The sequence below is a fragment of the Panthera onca genome, chromosome C2 (assembly GCF_046562875.1).
Source record: "Panthera onca isolate mPanOnc1 chromosome C2, mPanOnc1 haplotype 2, whole genome shotgun sequence".
Lineage (NCBI taxonomy): Eukaryota > Metazoa > Chordata > Mammalia > Carnivora > Felidae > Panthera > Panthera onca.
This window is the reverse complement of record NC_138347.1, coordinates 156,170,457-156,190,504: the sequence shown is the minus strand read 5'-3', so window position 1 is coordinate 156,190,504 and position 20,048 is coordinate 156,170,457. Positions and strand designations below refer to the sequence as shown.

Here is a 20,048-nt window from a genome sequence, read left to right as displayed (position 1 = left end):
CCTCTAAGAGTTTCTGAAGTGATGTCTATATTTCTGAAGTGAATGTGCAGTCTAATCCTTCCACTGAAATAGGTTTCCTATCTTTATTAAGTACTTGCCTTTTCTCCAGGAATTGGGAACATACTCATGATCATGAAACTTATAGTTTGTTCCATTTAATTTTTGGTGACAGGTGTTCTCCAAAAATGAGTTTATTTCATTTTCTTTAGGAATGTTATTAGGTCATATTCAACATTAAGTTGTTGAACCTTAGTGGTATGACTGTGCCGTCGGAGGAGTTTGGTTGTTTAGGTTTAACCGCGATTGACAAACGAGCTTTAGACTGTGTTCCTCCTCAGATTAAAATATCATTCTGGCTTATGACTTGTATTTCTTTACTTACAGTTTTACAATGAGCTGACCGAAATCCTGGTCAGGTTCCAGAACAAGTGCAGTGACATCGTGTTTGCACGGAAGACAGAAAGAGATGAACTCTTAAAGTAAGTTTATTTTGTGTATCAAATTTTAGAGGATTTTTCTTTTGAAAAGTTACATGTGGAAGCTTTGGGGTGAACTGGGCAGTATGAGATGGCAGTTTCCTTTCTTTCCTCCTGGACATTTACAGGCAGCTAGCAAGCTGCATGACCTGAGAATAAAGGAGAAGAGCAGAAACTCTCGGTGTCAGAAGCACACTGTGCCACAGAAGTGACAATGCAACAAGTCAGGGTGACGGGTCTCAGGAATGCCAATAAACATACACAATTTACCTGGAAATGGCCAGCAGGTTCCTTACACATAAAACTAGAGGTACAGAATATGGGGAGGACAGGATGAATGGCTTAGAAAAGATCAGCAGACTTCCCTTCTGAAGGAACCTGCTGAGGAGGTCAAACCAGTACCATAGGACTCGTTCTGTGCCGAGTGACCAGTAGAGTTGACACAGCATTGCTGCAAAGATACAGTATTTTTTTTTTAATGGTGAGAAAAATGAACCGAATTTAATTTTTTTTTTTTACATTTATTTATTTTTGAGAGAGAGAAACAGAGCACAAGTGGGGGAGGGACAGAGAGCGAGGGAGACACAGAGTCTGAAGCAGGCTTCGAGCTGTCAGCACAGAGCCCGACGTGGGCCTCGAACCCACAGACCGGGAGATCATGACCTCAGCTGAAGTCGGACGCTTAGCTGACTGAGCCACCCAGGCGCCCCCAAAATGAACTGAATTTAGTAAAACCTAATACATGGAGAATATTCACCAGAATAGTATTGTCCTAGAACAGATGAAAATTCTGGATGAACATTTCATCATGAATTTAGAAAAAGGAAAAAAAGGAGAAAAGGATTAGGAAGCAGTGACTCTGAGGAACCCCACGTGAGGAAGTACCAGAATCAAGGAAGGTGGTGAGAAGAAAGGAGGTGATAAAACGTGAGGGGCTGGATTCAGGAAGCAAGTGGAGGAGAGAAGAACAAGATGAGCACGGATGTAAGATGAAGTGGGACTAGACCGTGAAGAAGACGTCGGCCCCCAGAGCAAACCGAAGTCAAAGAAGATGAAGCCAAAGTAAAACCAGAAGAAGGGTTAGCAGACAGGCGAAGAAGATCCGAACGTGCAGAGTGAATTTCCACAAAGAAGACAAAGCAAAACAATGTTCGTTGTTCAACGTTCTGTTCAGAACAAATATTTAACGGTATTACCTAAGAATACGTTCCTTTAGGAAAATAAAGGAAGGCGTGTCGAAAAGGTGTATCTCACGGTTAAGAAAAATGAACAAGAACCGTCAACACCAAGGGATATAAATCATTAGCTCATTAAAAGATGATGGCAGAATCCTTTAGGCAGTTGGGCAAAAAGATCAAGACAGTTTATAAAAAGGTGAAAAAACGTTTAGGCTCACAGCACTGCCTGCTAGAAGGGGGTGGGGGTGGGGGGCAGTGATGGCCACTGGAACTCCAGGAAGGCAGGTATGAGCCAGGGGTCTGATACCCGGTGAAACTGCCTTGCAGGAGCTTACCCGGAACGGTACATTCATTGGAGATACACCAAGAGAACTCACAGACTGTTCTGCTCCTGAGTCTGTCTTGAGCCCTGCAGCCAGCCTGACCATCATTCACCCCCGTCCATATTGAACCTGTTTTTCATAGAAGCTGTTGGAGAACTTGCTAAGAGCTACCTCCCTGCACCACCCACCCCCGCCCCCCAAGAAAGAGCAGTGTTGTTTTTACAGTTTTTCTACTAAACCTTTAAAAAGCAAATAATTAAAATGCCTTTTATTTTTATTAAAAAAATTTGTTTTAATGTTTGTTTTTGGGAGAGAGGGACAGAGCGCAAGCAGGGGAGGGGCAGAGAGGGAGGGAGGCCCAGAATCAGAAGCAGGCTCCAGGCTCTGAGCTGTCAGCACAGAGCCCGACGCGGGGCTCGAACTCACAAACTGTGAGATCGTGACCTGAGCCGAAGTTGGACGCTTAACCGACTGAGCCACCCAGGCACCCTTAGAATGCTTTGTAATGGTTTCAGAAGTTAAAAAAAAAACAAAAACAAAAGACTTTATGTAATATAATAACACCAAATTAGTGTTATTGATAAGAAAATCTGACAAAGATTAAGACAAAAACAATCTTCAGACCAGCTTTACTTGTGGTTATGGATGCAGAAGTCCTAAATAAAATACTTACCATTGATACTCACCAGTATCTTAGAAAAAGAGCCATGATCAAGCGGGATGGAGGTGGTTATTCCAGTAATGTAGTGATTGGTTCAGTATTTTTATATTAAGGAGAAAAAGATTCTCTTCATGGGTGAGGAAAAGCAATTGAGAAAATAACCGTTCTGGTATTCAGTAAAATAGGAGAGAGAGAGAGAGAGAGAGAGAGAGAGAGAGAGAGAGAGTGTGTGTGTGTGTGTGTGTGTGTGTGTGTATGGAGAGAGACACACACACACACACTCTTGTTTATATCTGCACAGAACTCAGCATCATGGTTAATGGAGAAACAATGTAAACATTCCTTCTAAAAACAAGGACAAAATGAGCACCGTCCACCCTATTATTTAATACTATTTTGGCAGTACGAACCAGCACAATTAGACAATAGAATAAAATTAGAAAGATAAACACTGAAAAGGAGGAGGTAAAATTTTCACTACTTTAGACTTTATGATCATACAACTTGAAAACCCAAGAGAATCAGCCCCCAAACTCAGCAAACAATAGAAGAATCTTTACTGAAGACAATTGATCATAAAGATTTGTAGAAATCAGTAGCTTTCATATAAATAATCATATAGGAAATATAATGGAGGAAAGACCCTACTTACAATAGCAGCAGCAAAGATAAACTACATCAGAATAAGTTTGTTGTGTATGAGACCAGTATGTAGAAAACACTGTTGAAGGGTACAAAAGGGGACTGGAATTTGAAAGATGTGTCATGTTTTTGGGTAGGATGATGCACAAAGAAATCAGTTCTTAAGCATTCAACATAATTTGATTTAAAATAAATACATAGATTTTCATTTACAACTAGATGAGTTGATCCTAACGCTCATCTAAAAAAACTGTCCAATTATTAGCCAGGAAAAAATAAAAATAGTAATGGAAAGCAATTCTACCAGACACTGAAATATGTATTATTGTGTCTAATTAAAACATAGTGGTCCTGGTACATGATTAGACAGACCAAAGGCAAAATAGAAATAAATTCAAATACATTGTGAATTTAATGTAAAAAAGATCCTAAGCCAATCAGAAGAAGTTAGCCGCCTAGCCATTTAGAAAACAAGTTATTTTTATACCAGAATAAGTTTCAAGTGGATCAGACTTGAAATGTGTAAAATGAAATGTAAAGTTTACAAGAGAATATGAGAGAATTCCTTTATAGAGCTGAAAAGGGAAGAGTATTTCTTATTCTGACTTAAATCTAGAAGCCATTTTAAAAAAAGGATAAGTGCATCATAACATAAAGCAGAGTTATTATGTAATAAGCTGGGGGGAAAATATTTGAAACCTCACAAAGGCAAAAAGCAAATTTATTAATTTATCAAGAGGGGCGCCTGGGTGGCTCGGTTGGTTAAGCATCCAACTTAGGCTCAGGTTATGATCTCAGGGTTCATGAGTTCAAGCCCCGCATCAGGCTGTGCGCTGACAGCTCAGAGCCTGGAGCCTGCTTTGGATTCTGTGTCTCTCTCTCTCTCTCTCTCTCTCTGCCCCTCCCCTTGCCCCCCCACCCCGCTCTTTCTCTCTCAAAAAGAAATAAACGTTAAAAAAAATAATTTATGAAGAACTCCTAGATATTACTGAGGAGGAGAAAAACCCACTAGGAAAAGTTGGCAAAGGCTGTAAACAGAGATTTTGCTTATGAGGAAATGTAAGTGGTTGGTTCTTAAGCGTATGAAAAAATACCTTTCTGGGGTGCCTTGCCGGCTCGGTGGGTGAAGCACGCAGCTCTTGATCTTGGGGTCGTGAGTTTGAGCCCCTCGTTGTGCCTATAGCTTACTTAAGAAAACAAAAAACAACAAAAATCTGCCCTCATTCAGTATAATGTAAATATAAATTACAACTACTCCAGAATGACATTTCTCAGAAGGGCAAAAATCTGGAAGTTTGAGAACATGCCTTGTTGGCATATGTAGGGGAACAGGTCTCATCCACGGCTATGAATGTGTGTGGGTGCATCCTTGTGTGGGGGCAGTTCTGCTCTAAAGGTCTGGATGACGAATCCGTACATCCTTAATCCAGCTAGTCTGGTTTTGGGAATTTATTCTGAGTATGTGTTAGCATATGCTAGAAACGACACGTTTATAAACTAACTCATTTCTGAGTTGCTGGTAGCAGTAAAAGAATAGAAACAAATCAGACGTCCGGGACTGGTGAAATAAATAAAGTTACATCTGTGCAGGTTTTTTTTTTTTTTTTTTTTTTTTTTTTTCCTTCTTCTTTAGATAAAAGATCAGCTATTTGAAAAAAAAAGAGGTTTTCCATTTTTTGATATGGAGAGATCTTGAAGATAAATACACTAAAGAAAAAAGATACAGAACAGTGTGAAGTACGCTTTTTTGTATAAAAAGGGGGAAAATAAGATCTACATGCGAGTTGGTTTGTTTATGTGTCAGGAAGCTCTGGAAGGTTCATGACCCAGAGTAGTGTGCCTCTGGGGTGTGAGTGGTAGGGAGGGAGCCTGCAGACGGGGGCCTTCGACTCCCTTTTTATTGTGAGTCAAGTGAACAACACATTACCTGTTCAGAAAATTATATGAAAGTAATCTTAATAATTAATGGGACTTCATATGTTTTTATAGCCACATTCAAGTAGTCTGATTTTTATTTTTCAGACTGTACAGCTAAATTATCAGATTCATTCCTTACTGCCTCCTTTTTTTTTTTTTTTTTTTTTTTTTTAAACTGCAGAACCCTTTGCTCAAGCTTAGTGTTACAGAGAAGCCCAGTTTGTAAAACAGATAACAATGGGTCCGGCTCAGATGTAAGCAGGGTGGGGGGCTTGGAACAGGACCTTTTTGCCCCTCTTTTCTTCCCTTCATGCAAGCAGCAGCCATTGAGGTGACTGTATAGAACCCTGAAAATCTGTAGCTCAGGACCAAGAAAGAGCCAAACAACGGTTTCTGGGTTTAAGTTGGCAAACTGCAGCACCCAGGTTGAGCCTGCTGCTTATTTTTCTAAGTTGTGTATTGTCTGTGTCTGACTTTGCACTAACAACAGAGTATTACTAATTATTTGTGACAGAGACCCTGTATCCTGCAAAGCCTAGAATATTTCCTATTTGGCTCTTCACACAAAAAGTTTTGCCCACCCCTGCTTGAAATAATTTTTTGTCCATGATAATTTGCTTTCTAGTTGTACTCTCAGTTTCTCCACTTCAACCTTCAGTGTAAAATGGGCTAACGTAACTATTTTTAGAATTGTGTAGTGTAATAGAAGTTCACAGCTTAGGAAGAAATTTGGGGATATTCTCATTTTCAGATATTTCCTATTTCAAATCTCTAGGTTGAGAATTAGGTTTGTGGGGTGCCTGGGTGGCTCAGTCAGTTAAGTGTCTAACTCTTGATCTTGGCTCAGGTCATGATATCATGGTTTGTGGAATTGCACCCCACGTCGGGCTCTGTGCTGACGACGTGGAGCCTACTTGGGATTCTCTCTCTCTCTCTCTCTCTCTCTCTCTCTCTGCCCCTCTCCCGTTGTCTCTCTGTCTCTCTCTTTCAAAATAAATACATAAACTTAAAAGAGAAGATTAGGTTTGTTACTATTTGCATGTATATTTCTATATTTGTACTATAAACAGAATAGTCATCAACTTGTCACGTGGCTTTATCTCAGTGATTAAAAGGTAAATGAAGAATGGAAAAGTAGACCAAATAGATACAACATTAGCTTTTAAAAATCCGAGGGTTTATTTTGTTAAAATCACTCTTAATACTGAGGGCCTAAATTCCTTGAAACATGTTTACTGACTATAAAATAAAAACATAAGAAAAGTCCACGTAATTCTTATTGAATTTTACAAACTGAACATTCCACGTATCGAGCACTTAGGTCAGTTCACAGAACATTCTCAGCACCCCAGAAGCATCGTCCCTGTGTCTCCCCAGTCGTTACCCACCTCGCCAGGGCGACCACCGTCCTTTCTGTGAGAGGGTTGAGGGGCTTCTCCTGTTTCGTGCTGGACTCAGTGGGATCGCATGTGCTGTCCTGTGACTGGTTACAGTCGGCACCGTCAGACTCATCCATACGGTTGTGTGTGGTTATAGGTCTTTGATTTTCATATTTGTGCAGCTTTCAGTGTGTGACTGTGCTGGAAGCGGTGTGTATAGTCCGCTGTTGTCCAGTATTTGAGTAGCGTGTGGTTTTGGCCGCTGTGTTACGAACAGTGAGCGTGAGCGTTCGAAAACCTGACTCTCCGGTTTTGCTGGAAGCAAAGAATGGAAACAAACGAGATGTGCAGGGCTGGTGACATAAAGCGAGCTTCGTCTCTATGGCAAAAGTACTGTCAGCCACACACAAGTTACAGTTTCTTTTGTTTTTTTTTTAACGTTATTTATTTTTGAGACAGAGACAGAGACAGAGCATGAACGGGGGAGGGTCAGAGAGAGAGGAAGACACAAAATCGGAAGCAGGCTCCAGGCTCTGAGCGGTCAGCACAGAGCCCGACGCGGGGCCCGAACTCACACGAGATCCACGCGAGATCATGACCTGAGCCGGAGTCGGCCGCTCAACCGACCGAGCCACCCAGGCACCCCTACAACTTACAGTTTCTAGCAGCCACGTTTTAAAAAGTAAACATGAAGTTAATTTCAAAAATCTATTTTACTTCGGCTAGTGTATCCAAAGTATTACAGTTTAAACATATAATCATGCAAATCATGTATGGGATGTTTTACTTTTTGTCCACACTGAGTCTTAGCGATTTGGTGTGTAATTTCCACTCGCAGCCCTTCTCAGTTCATACTAGGCACATTTCGGGTGTTCGATGGCCACCTGGGCAGCTCTAGATCATGCTTTTGGTGAGCAGATGTGTGCGGTGCTGTTGGGGGTGTATCTGAGAGTGGCATTGCTGGGTCGGAAGGTGTGTGTGTATTGAGCTTTAGTTGACGTTGATAGTTTTCCAAAGTGGTTGTACTTGTATTCCACTAGCAATGTCTGAGAGTTTGCCACCAGCTCCTCTGGTGGGTATCTAGTTATTTCATTGTGGTTTCAATGTTCATTTTCCTGATGATAGTGTGTCCTCTCATAAGTGTGCAGAAAGAATAAATATTTTACTGTGATCTCTGCCTTCTTTACACTAGTGATTTGAAACTAATGTTAGTAATGGTAGTTGTTGGCATTGAAACACTGGTGGGATTTTAGTTCATGTATTCTTGCTTTGTTATGTTATGAGTCTCATGATTTAATAGCTTTGAATTATATAATTAGTGAGTAGCTAGGACATTCTTATTTGTCTTGTGTGTTATTTATTGTGACCATCTCTGGAGTTTATCAAAGGAAAATAAAAGTATTATGTTAAGGCTTTATAATTACATACGTTAGATATTATATTTGTGGTATACTCCAATATCTAACTGTAACTACATAAATAAGAAAACAAAATACTAAATATTAAGTACGTTTAGTACATATATGAGCTACATAACAAAATGTTTCAAAAATTTCAAAATTTTAATATTGATTAAAATCGTCTAGTTTGTGTTGTAAGCATTTATTAAGCTTACAAACATTAAGAAGTATTTTTGGTTCCTTGATGAATGTATTAACTTTCTTAATACGGGGAGTGACTAATTTCCAACTGGGACCCTTTGTGAGAGTGAAAGTATGGTCTGGGGGACTGCGGGGTTGCAGTTAATTGTTATATCAGGACAATAGGTGCTGTTGTTCACGCTTTGGGACATACTGTATTTCCTTCATGGGTATAGGAATCAGTGCTGGGGGGAAGTTGATCAATATCATGTTGTTTCACAGAGTACATTTTGCCTTAGGGTTTTGGTTAGTGAGATTTGGGGACGGATTCCAATTTTGCTAACTTTTAATTCCGTTTTAATGGTCCTTTCAACAATCTATCCTGCATTTACCTTAATTACAGATTATGAGGTATCTTTTAACATAAAACAGCTCAGTGCTGCATTTCTTTGAATAATTTCAGAAAGTTTTTATTAAGAAATTTGCATCATGGTTTGGGTTGGCTTTCTTCGTTTTCTGGAAACGCTGGTATGACGCAGTGATGAAGCGCCCGTGTGACACAGCTGGCAGACTGTGAGCAGTTGGTCTTCTGAAACCTTCTAGAGACGCTGCTGTGTTAGGAGTGGCCCAGCCAGGGGACGGCTTCTTACCAGAGAGTGGGCGCTCTTTTAGGGCCGTCCGTCCGCCCAGGTTGACTTGTTCCTTACTCCAGCTGTAACTGTGACCTCAGAAAAAGTTTACCTTTCCTCCTAGGAGGGAAAATCGTAGGAAAAAAGATTCAAGTTCATTGTAGTCAAGAGCAGAAGTGTAGTGTATTTTAAAATACCGTCATTGTTTTGAGTCTGTTTTCCATGTTTCATATACGCAGAGAAGAAAGCTTTTAAAGGCCTGGCATTTCAGACGTGCGGTTTTTTTGAATTGTGTTAATTCCTAACACCTTTGTCTTAAAGGGATCTGCAGCAAAGCATTGCCAGGGAACCCAGTGCTCCTTCAATCCCTACGCCTGCGTATCAGTCTTCTCCCGCAGGGGGCCATGCTCCCGCTGTGCCAACGCCCGCGCCGAGAACCATGCTGGTCAGTAAGCAACCTCATTTTTTCAATGGGCCTTTTGCATTAGTGACTGCTTGCCTGCTTGCCGTAAAGGAGAAAACACCCTTGACATTGTAGAGATCTGGTGGGCACCAGTTTTCATGAGGTGACCAACCTTCTCATGTTCTGCGGTATAAAGAATACAGCATCACTCGCGAATTCTTGCCAGAAAACATTTAACTTGAATCTAATCAAGTCTTTAGAACCGCCTTTCGGTTTATCGCAAGTACAGTGATAAAACAAGAAGTTAAATTGTGCCATTAGGAAACAGTTGGACAAATCTAGAACTGGGACATTCTAGGAGACCCTTGGCTTTGTCTTTTCTAAAAGTGAATGTCATAGAGAGAAAAAACACATAGATGTGAGGCATTCTGTTTTAAATGAGAGGGAAAGATTCATGATAATCCTGCAGTACGTGAACCTCGGTTGGATCTTGGTTCATAGAACCTCTTCTCTGAGAGGTTCTTTTTGTGATAGAGAAACTTGAATGTGGCATGGATACTCGATGGTAATTAGGAAATAATTACTCACTTCCTTAGGACGAAATGGTATGTGATTATTAGAACTTATGTGCTGCAGTCTTTAGGGCCGGTGTCCTGAAGTTTGCAACTTACTTTCAAATGGTTCCGCAAATATGTCGATACATAAACGTATGGGTACAGCTACAGCTACAGTGAATATGGTCTCGAGTCAGTAATTATTGAATTTAACTGATAAATATGCGATTGTTTATTGTACTAGTCTTTTAAGTTGTCTGGTGTTTGAAAATATGCACATAAAGAATCTCGTGGCCAGGGGGAGATTCCAGTGATGACCTGTCTGTGCCCGACTCGCTCCTTCCTCCCGTCTCAAATGTCTAACCACGGATGGGAGCAGTAATGGGCAGTAAGTGGCTAAATATTAGGCCTCAGCAACAGGGCAGTGGCTGTGGAGTGTTAACAGGTTGGAGAATCATTCCTCCGCTGTGATACGTTTCTAGAGTATTCAGTCAACATTTAAGAATGGGAATTAGAAATACACTTGGGTGGATTCTAGAGCTTCTCTTACGCCCTCCGTTGTTTTAACGACGGTAATTTGACGGAAACGTGAGCCATGTTGCAGTCAGTGCCGACTCTCTTACAGCCCGCCAAGCCCCAGCCCCCGGCCCGGCCTCCACCGCCTGTGCTTCCAGCAAATCGAGCTCCTCCCGCTCCCGCTCCCGCTCCGGCTCCCGCGGGGACGGGCACTGCTCCACCGGCACCGGCACCGGCACCGGCACCCACTCCTGGTTCAGCAGCGCCCCCTCCACAGGCCCAGGGACCCCCCTACCCCACCTATCCAGGATATCCCGGGTAAGGCTGAAACTGGATGAATGGGCTGAGGTTTCTAGCTCTGGTTAACCTTTGAGAAACAGTCCCCCCTTCTCCGAATGGAGGCGTCATGAACGAGCCAGCTCCATTGTCAGCTTACGCAGAAATGGAACCAATGTCAGAGTCCCTTATTTGAGTAATTGAACGGCCGTTTCCCGGGCTTGTTGACGTTTTTAGTTTTTACGCGCTGGCCTCATGGGAAATCCGCCTCTTCTGTACGGAACGCAGACTGTGTTTCCTTGGTTGTCCTTATTTTGGCGATGAACGGAGAGGCGCCTTTCCAGAGCTGAGCGTGGCAAGACCGATAGGCCTTGTTCACGCACCCGTACTTTGAAGAATTGCCATTCTGACACACTGTTTAACACGACTCTAATTTTGGCGTGTGCTTTCTTAAAGAACGACTTTCTGTGTGATAAGTTTTTAATCTTAAAAGTCCAGACCCTTGACTACCTCCTAAGATGTGCTCCAAACTTTACTTGTTAGTAAGTACGTTCTGTCTTCTAAATATTGAAACTTTGTAAACAGGGGCGCCCGGGTGGCTCAGTCGGTTAAGCGTCCGACTTCGGCCGAGGTCACGATCTCACGGTTTGTGAGTTTGAGCCCCGCGTCGGGCTTGCTGCTGTCAGACCCTCTGTCCCCCCCTCTCTCTGCTCCTCCCCCACGCCTCACAAATTAATAAACATTAAAAAAACTTCTGTAAACAGTAAATTTATGTACATCACAATGAATATTGAATCTTGTGAGTTAGGAATGTACTTAGGCTGTCATGTTAAAATGAAGGGTCTCCATTTTTATTCTTTGTTAACAGTTGAATATTTCGGCTTATTTCTGTCAACGGTATTATTTTCTGGATGGTATTAAGCACCTGATACTCTTTCATCTCAATTATTAACGGGATATTAACCTTGAAACTGCTGCTTTTTCTTTCCACTGTCTTCTACTAGACTGAGAAATAGAGAAAAATGACTTTCTTGAAAAACCTTGGTTTCAGAGTAATTATTACACGTCTCATTTTCTAGTGTGTGATTTACCAACCCATTTTTTCTGTCTGTTTTCTTTCCATCAGGTATTGCCACATGCCCATGCCCATGGGCTATAATCCTTACGCATACGGTCAGTATAGTATGCCGTACCCGCCAGTGTATCACCAGAGCCCCGGACAGGCTCCATACCCAGGGCCCCCGCAGCCTTCATACCCCTTCCCTCAGCCCCCGCAGCAGTCTTACTACCCACAGCAGTAACATGCCAGCCCAGAAGTTCGACCGGTTCAGTTCAAAGGGAAGGACACACCAGCCCTGCAATAAGCGTACTAAACTCTGTGCTCTGGTTACTGTAACATCCTCTGTTGTACGAACGCGGTGTGCAATTTCTGTCCGCGGCTGCGAGCTGAGACTGTGCCCCAGTTCCACACTCGATCGCACACCGAGAGATGCTGCTGTTGCAGTGTAAACACTATAATAGGTATAATAGAATTTGAAATAAATTACATTTCAGTTCATCAAAGTTGAAAAATGAGAAGTTAAACCCACAAGTCAAACGTTTGAAACTATTATACTTCTGTCTACATAAGACATGGTTGGGACGTCAGATACTTACAATGATGGTTTAAGTACTGATATTCAAGAAAGCTACGTTTTCTTTCTCTTTTGGTTTATCAGTTTGGTTTAATTTCCATTACACTATTTTGCATAATCAAAGCATTGTAAATCTTATAATTTAAAAATAAATTACTTGAGAACAGTTGTCATTGTTATGTTTTGTCATTGATTCTCATTACTGTCTAATTTCTTTCTGGTGTTAGTCTCTCATTTTATATGTACGTAAGTTAAACAGATAACTGTGTTTAAGTGCATGATTAGTTCAAGTTAATAGTCAGGTTTATAGGAAAACCAAAAAAACAGTACCATAATTCATCTTTCATATGCTGATTAGTATGTTAATTTTGGCATTTATTTTGAAAAGTCCTATAATGTGGAAGAAACACAGTTGCTACCAAAGATTCTTCAAATAAATATGTGTATTTAAAGTTTTATTAGCTTCTCCAAGAAATTGATACAAATTCTGGTAATAGTTCTTTCCCTTTTTTTCCCATAACCTGGTTAAAATAAATACATATCATTGACAGGACTGTCTAATGTAATGGGATTGTTTAAAGAAAGCTTACTGTACCCCTTCCGTTCCTTTTTTCCACCTTACTGTCTTAACTTAATAACATTTAATGCACAATGTATACGAATAGATCTAAGCCCTTTGGTTTTTATGCTCCTAAAAGATTAGACTATTTGATAATTCAGGGAGCATAGTAAACAATTGCTGGGAACATATGCCAATTCTGAATAGGCATGAATATTTAATACTAGTCTCTGCTGTTAGGATAACTAATCACTGTATAAACCTCAGTAAAAGTAGTGAGACATGCATCATGGAGTGAGTAAATGAGAAAGGAAGGAGTTGTTGAATAGCGGGGACTGTTCTGTGTGAGGTTCATTTCTGAACACATCAGGCGTGTGAGCAGATTTCCAGTGAGTCTGTTGATGTTTATTTTCTAAGTCTTAATGCTCACCTTTTCTGGCGTTATTGTTTTCATTGAAATGATGCTGTCATTTGGGCCACTGTTATATTTTCATCGACAGTTTGGGTTTATGTTTTAAATGTCAGACTGAAGGTATGATTGTAAAAGGGAGTGAATCGGTTTAAAAATATATGTACATTTAAAAAATATCACTTTGTTGTATGTAGAAAACATGAAGGCGTGTTGCTTTAATATAAATGACCTTTCCGTGGAATATTGAAATTGGTTTAAAGTGCAGTAGTTAAAACCTTGGCAAAAGTAGTTTTTTTTACATATCATAGCTAAGTTTTATTGATGTGGAACCATCAAAGTATGACCTAGGCTTGTTTGACTCTTATGTAAAAGGCATTCAAGTTCTGCGTTCATACTATTATTCAAGGTGTCATATACTGAGGTGAGACACTCAGTGGGAATTAAGCGTTTTCCAAACTGCTAGTTTACTATTCTTACTAATGCAGAAAGAAACAAAAACGAATTGGCCTGAATATTCTCTTGGGGAAAGAAGTCACTAAGAAAAGAGGAAGTGCATCAGAGGGCCGGAAGAGGTTATAAGGCCCCTTAGCCGGTTCCATGTGCTAAGTAGGCCAGCTCCCAGAGAGCCACGGGAAGATCGTTCAGAAACTTCTGGAAAGGAGGCTCCACAGCCCCAAGTGGCAGCCTCTTGCAGCCTGCCCGAGTTGCTCAAAGCCTCTTTTTATGCAGTAACCCGGCCCCATTCCCCCCCCCCCCCCCCCCCCCGTCAGATCACTCGTTTTTCAGGTAATTGAGGACGGTTTCTTTTGGTCACCTGTGGATGGGTACAGATGACCAAATTTCTGCAGCCTTTCGTTGCTGGGTTAGTCTCCATAGCCCTTCTGATTTCAGTAGGGTGGCTCATGGAAAGAAGTTTCTCCTCCCATCTGTTTCGCCTTCTAGCAAACAAGGAAGCCCTCGCTGGCATGAGCTTTGTTACCAAACGTTTTTGTCCTTTGCTCACTCAGCTTCTTATCTGTAGTCCACAAAAATACCCTAAAAAGTCGTTACGGACGGTGCTGTTCGATCGTAGTTGCAAGTGTGCCTCTGGTTCAGAGATCTTGTTACCTCTGTTTTTAACTAGGCTTTCTGATGATTTTCCTAAAGAAACCATTCCCAGACCATTTACGTTCGGGTTTGGAATACCGTTTTCAGAGCTGGTCGGCAGTGGGGGGAAAAGCCTCACTTCTCCCATTTCTTGTTCCCAGTTGGAGACACACGGCTTGACTTCTCAGTCTGCTGTGAGATACTGGTCTTTATTCTCCGTTGAGACAAAACACAGGTCACTGCAAATCAGTCCGTCTTTGGGAGATATTCCTGTCCCCGTGCCCCCAACTTGTTTGCAACTTAACAGTCTCTCCCTCCCTAAATGGAAGTAGTTAAAAAAAGATTTCACAGAACCTTCACGTCGTTTTATCCCCAGTCAGCAGCCTTTCTGGTCAAACCATGTAAAAAATGTTTCTCCTTAGAGCTTTACAAAGTTTGCAAAAGCGCTTCATACCCATCTTCTGATTTTACAGACACGATGAGATGCAATTTATTAAGTAGGTTTCAGTTTGCCAATGGGTTTTTTTTTTTTCCTTTTAATGATCAATACATCTTGAAGAATCTTGCTACAGCCTAGTGGCATCTCTCTCTCTTTTAAACACTTCTGCAGCTATTAGTTGATTCACAGCACAGAACAGGATACAAAGTAGGAAAAAAAAAATGCTGTAGTGTTACAATGACTAGTTTAAAAATAGACTTTAGAATTAAATGGTTGATTATAAGGTTTACATGGAAGAGCTAAGAAGGAAAAATTATATTTTTAAAGAAAAAGAGAATATTCAGGCTTTATTTCTGGTATGAAGTTTATATTTTTAAAAAAAAAAATCCTATATTATCACACCAGAGATTTTAGATTCTTTTCTGGTTACAGACATTGCTGGTAGTTGGATTATATTTTTATTGTATTCATTTCTCTTAGGGGGAAAATTGTAAAGCAACAAAAAGGTTCCCGATGAATGTATCCTAGAAATAAAAGTTGAAAGATTCTTACTTCCTTGGAGTATGAATTCTTATTTGAAGTGTTTATCCTTTAGCTTTATACTTTCTGCAGTTTATTTGACAAATGGTGGTCGGGGAAATAAGAAAATATCCACTTGGACTAAATGCATGAGACCGTGTTTAAATGTTTTCTTACAGCTGCCAGCCACGTACTTGACCGTGGCTGGACCGTGTTTTTCATTACTTACGACTTTCCCCGGTTCTTTAAGATGAGAAATCTCTTCAAGTGTTACTTTTTGGGGGTTGATTTTTGGAAATGTTTGGCATGTTATCATATTCAGTTGGTTAAGGAAAGGAGATGGTGAGTTGTGTTCATCTTTTATTTTTAAAACTTTTGAAATGCTTTCATCTTTTAAAATGTCTATTTTCTTCCTACTTCTCCCATGTTTTAAAGTCAGATGCAACTGTTTTATTATGTAGCTCACAATACACAGTTTTATCAGAAAACGTGTTGATCTTGTAGGTCTTCCAAATTTGTTGAAGTTGAACAAGCTAGCTCCAGGGGTGCGTCGATAGTCTGGGTCCTTGTTACGTGAATATTCAATATATCACGAATGGGCGCAGTTAAATCTTGTTTTTGTTGTCACTCACGTGGCATCTGGGTCGGAGAATACAGAGTTCACCGTAGGGGCTTGGACACCTAGATGTGTGTGGGGAGGGATCGACGGGGCTGTCCGGGCCCCTGCCTGGAGCGTGGTTCTGCCGCAGCCTGAAGGGACGTGACCAGCCCCCTGTGCTTGGGTGACTTTAGCATTCACTGCTGCAGCCGGGGCTGGCTTGGGAGCTGCGGGGGAGCAGACTTGAACTTGTCCGGAGCCTGCGCGCTGGAGAGCCTCAGGCCACTGCCGACCAACGTCCTGTCGGCGGACGGGCCTGGCCTTTGTAGGTGATCAGTCCGGGCACCTGCAACGTGTCCGCCCACGAGGGGCCCTGGCTTCTGTCAGTTCTGGGGCTCCTGATAGGCCTTCCTTCCTGTTACAAGTTGCTAAAGTCCCTTTCAACTAACGAACCCCCAAGTGGGACAGGTGAATGAATAGGTTCAAGTCTATCACGGTTTAGGTCTTTTTAAGTTTTCCTGCATTTGTAACTCTCTTAATCTGTACACATCTGGGAGCCGTGTGATTCATATTCATGTCAACTGTGTCTGTTGTGAACATGAAATGACTTCTGTTTCTTTTCACCCTGGAATGTATTTTGTTACTAACGTTGCCACCGTTGTTTTCTTTTCGGATGCGTTGGCAAAATTTCTAACTTGTGTGTGCTTGTTTTAATTTTAGGTGTTTAGATTTAGTTATTTGACCCAGTCAGATGATGATGATGATGCTGCTGCTTCTTCTTCTTCTTCTTCTTCTTCTTCTTCTTCTTCTTCTTCTTCTTCTTCCTCCTTCCTCCTTCCTCCTTCCTCCTTCCTCCTTCCTCCTTCTTCTTTTTTTGGTAATCTAATAGGAAACTTTAGTTTGCAACTTTGTTACATTATATGATCTTTTGACATTTGTTTGGTGTATTTTGTCCTTTCTGTTTCCTTTTCCTGCCTTGCATCGCTTGAATTCTGTTTTCTCTCTTACAGTTATTTGGAACACTGATATTTTTATTTTCTCACTCTCCCCACCCACCCCTCCCCCCATCCTCAGCCAAATCTTACCTTTTTTTAAAAAAAATTATCTTTATAGGCAGGGTTTAGACTTAAATTGCTGTTAATGCACCAGTATTCTTACATTACTCTTGATAATAGTTGGACTTTGCTTTCAGTTTGTTTTTGGTTTTCATTCAGTTTTACTCAATTTACAAAATAGGTAACCTTGATACAGCTGGTCTCCTCCCTTTTCCCTTCTTGGGATGGCCTGTGAGCCCTCTGGGCGTTTGTTCTCACTGTGTCTCTTACATCGAGTGTGCTAGTGCCTCCAGCCTTGGGGCTCCTCTGTGGCCAGTAAGCACCGTTTCCAGACAAGGGACCCCTAAAGGGCGATGCCTTCCTTTTCTACCAGAACCTGAAAGAAGGGGGTGAAGAACCTTCACCCCTTCAACCTTCACCACCCGCCACAGCAGACTGGGCTGCATAGTATCTTCTTTTAGAAATTATTACGCTTTTTGGGGCGCCTGGGTGGCTCAGTCGGTTGAGCGACCGACTTCGGCTCAGGTCATGATCTCGCGGTCTGTGAGTTCGAGCCCCGCATCGGGCTCTGTGCTGACAACTCGGAGCCTGGAGCCTGCTTCGGATTCTGGGTCTCCCTCTCTCTCTCTCTCTCTCCCTGCCCCTCCCCCGCTCATGCTCTGTCTCTGTCTCAGAAATTAGTATACTTTTTGAATAAGAATATATATACACGGTATACCTTTCAAAAGGCAAAAAGGAAGTTTCAAAAGTGTTTTTTCTCGTGTGGTGAGTCTCTCTTACCCGGTTCCCTTCCTCGGAGACTGTCTCTGCTACCAGTGCGTGCAGAGTTCGGACTCAGGTCTCCAGGTTTGTTCACTCCCAGAAGCAGGTGCTGTGTCACCTTCCGTGGAGGGGACGCAGTGGGTTGTGACAGTTGGATCTGAAACCAGAATCTGCCCTGGCTTTGCCTTCTTTCACAGAGACAGAAGACTGCATTTTTAGCTGGAAACTTGGAGACGGAAGTCGAAGGTCAGCCACACCTGGCATTGTTAACGCCAATGACAGGCGTTGAACGATCACTAATCTCGAATCCCACTCTTCCGGATGAGTTTTCATAATTACCCAGAGTGTGTCCATCCATAATTTCCTTTTAAATGTTTATTTTTGAAGGAGAGAGAGACAGGGTGTGAGCGGGGGAGAGGCAGAGAGAGAGGGAGACCCAGAATCAGAAATAGGCTCCAGGCTCTGAGCCGTCAGCACAGAGCCCGACGAGGGGCTCGAACTCACAGACCGCGAGATCGTGACCCGAGCCGAAGTCGGATGCTTAACCGACGGAGCCACCCAGGCGCCCCTGTCCATCCATAATTTTTGACAATACTTACATTTCAGACTGATAATTTTTCGGCAAGAAAACTTTTAACATTGGGTCATGGAAAACAGCCACAGCTAAGAGAGAGAACAGAGCATAAGCACATTGAATTTTCCTTTTGCTTCACGGGAGGCAGAGCAACGGCCTCCCAGACTCCTCTGTGTCTTGCTCCCTGGGACCTGCAAGCACGTTGGGCTGCCCAGCAAGGGAGGATTACGGTTGTAGGTCGAATTGAGGTTGCCACTTTGCTGACCTTAAAACAGGAAGTTTATCCTAAATTTTTCCGGTGGGCCCTTCAAAGTGGAAGAGGGAAACAGGACAGGGAGAAACCGATGGCTGCCTGAGAAGGAATCGGCTCCTTCGGCACTGCTGGCTTGGAAGACGGAGCCACCGGGCCCTGAGCCAAGGAGGGCTGCAGCCTCTAGACATGGAAAAAGTGTCGTGAGTTTTGCCGCCGGGAGCCCCACTGGCCCCACTGGTGGGGCTCCCGGCGGCAATACTCAGGACAGAGTGGGGTCCCTCTGAAACTGGGCCCCCAGAAGGCTTTGCCGCCCACGCTGGCCTGGAAACACCCTGTGTTTCCAGCGGTTTGTCCGTTGCGGTTTGTTTTCCTCCCAGATCGCGGCTCCAGTGGCTTCTACTCCTGGAGAGCTGCGGTTTTCCTGCCTTTTCCTGTTTCTCCAGTTTGGGGCACATCCGTTTCCCCTCTGACCTCAGTTTTCTGACGGCTCTAAAAAGAGTTGTGGATTTTCAGTCTGTGCAGCCTTTGTCTTGTGCTTGGAGTGATGACTTCTGGGCTTTTCACACGTAGGGCAGAAACCAGGAGACCAAAAAACTCACGCCTTTCTTAAACTTAAGAGAATTGATTATTTTTCTCCCATGTGCTTTTTAAATTGTATTTTAATTTTTGTTTTTAGAGAGAGAGAGTGTGTGAGTGGGGGAGAGGGGCAGACCGAGAGAGAGAGAATCTTAGGCAGGCTCTGCACTCAGTGCAGAGCCGTCATGACTCAGGGTCCGATCCCACGACCCTGGGATCATGACCTGAGCCGAATCAAGAGTCAGACGTTCGACCGACTGAGCCCCCCAGGTGCCCCTTTCCATGTGCTTTTTAATCGTTCTCTGGAATTCTATTGTTACAACGCTCAATCCCCCCATATATTTTCTGTGTACCTAGCGTATAAATGTTCAATAACATTAGCCGTTCTTTTTTCTTTTTATCAATTATTTTAATCTTCAAACTTTTTCTCAATTCTGGGAGAGTTTCTTGAAATGTTTTTTATATTAGTTGTAAGGAACTGACTCGCTTATTTATGGAGGCTGGACAGTTCCACGATCTGTAGTCTAAAGTCCTGAGAACCAGGAAAGCCAGTGATACGAATTCCAGGTCAGGAGAAGACACGCCTGGCTCTGACACCATCAGGCAGAGAGCGGATTCTCTCTCGCTCAGCCTTTTGTTCTATTCAGGCTTCCGGTGGGTTCCTCGAAGCCCGCCCACGTTTGGAGGGCAGTTGGCTTTACCCAGTCTACTGATTCAAGCGTTAATCTCACCCAGACAGTTAATCTCACCCTCAGCCACACCTAGAATGACGTCTGACCGGATTTCTGGGCACCCCTTGGCCCAGTCAGGTCAACGCGTAACGTCAACCATCACAGAATTCGTTTCTCCTACCGCGTTTCGTCTTCCACGCACCATCTCCGAAGCATCTCTACGTTTGGCCGTCACAGATACATTTTGTGACCATCTTTACCGACCTCCCGTTTCCCTCCACAGTCCACTGCTGCCGTGTTTCATCCCTGTCGTGGTGGTTACCCTGTTTCGTGGCGACTGGGTCGACATCAACGGCACACTTCAAGTTCTAGGCAC

At 42.6% G+C, this 20,048-nt stretch overlaps 1 protein-coding gene across 2 annotated transcripts in view; it reads left to right on the top strand.

The window, feature by feature from the left end:
* The window catches only part of PDCD6IP (programmed cell death 6 interacting protein), a 71,685-nt gene extending 59,348 nt beyond the window's left edge, over nucleotides 1–12,337 (top strand). For both annotated transcript variants that reach the window (XM_060638166.2, XM_060638167.2), the window contains exons 15-18: nucleotides 385–479; nucleotides 9,107–9,230; nucleotides 10,368–10,576; nucleotides 11,661–12,337. In XM_060638166.2, coding sequence (XP_060494149.2) covers nucleotides 385–479; nucleotides 9,107–9,230; nucleotides 10,368–10,576; nucleotides 11,661–11,835 — 603 coding nt within the window. In that variant the 3' untranslated portion in view covers nucleotides 11,836–12,337. The remainder of the gene's footprint in view (nucleotides 1–384; nucleotides 480–9,106; nucleotides 9,231–10,367; nucleotides 10,577–11,660) is intronic.
* Nucleotides 12,338–20,048: the final 7,711 nt, after the last annotated feature.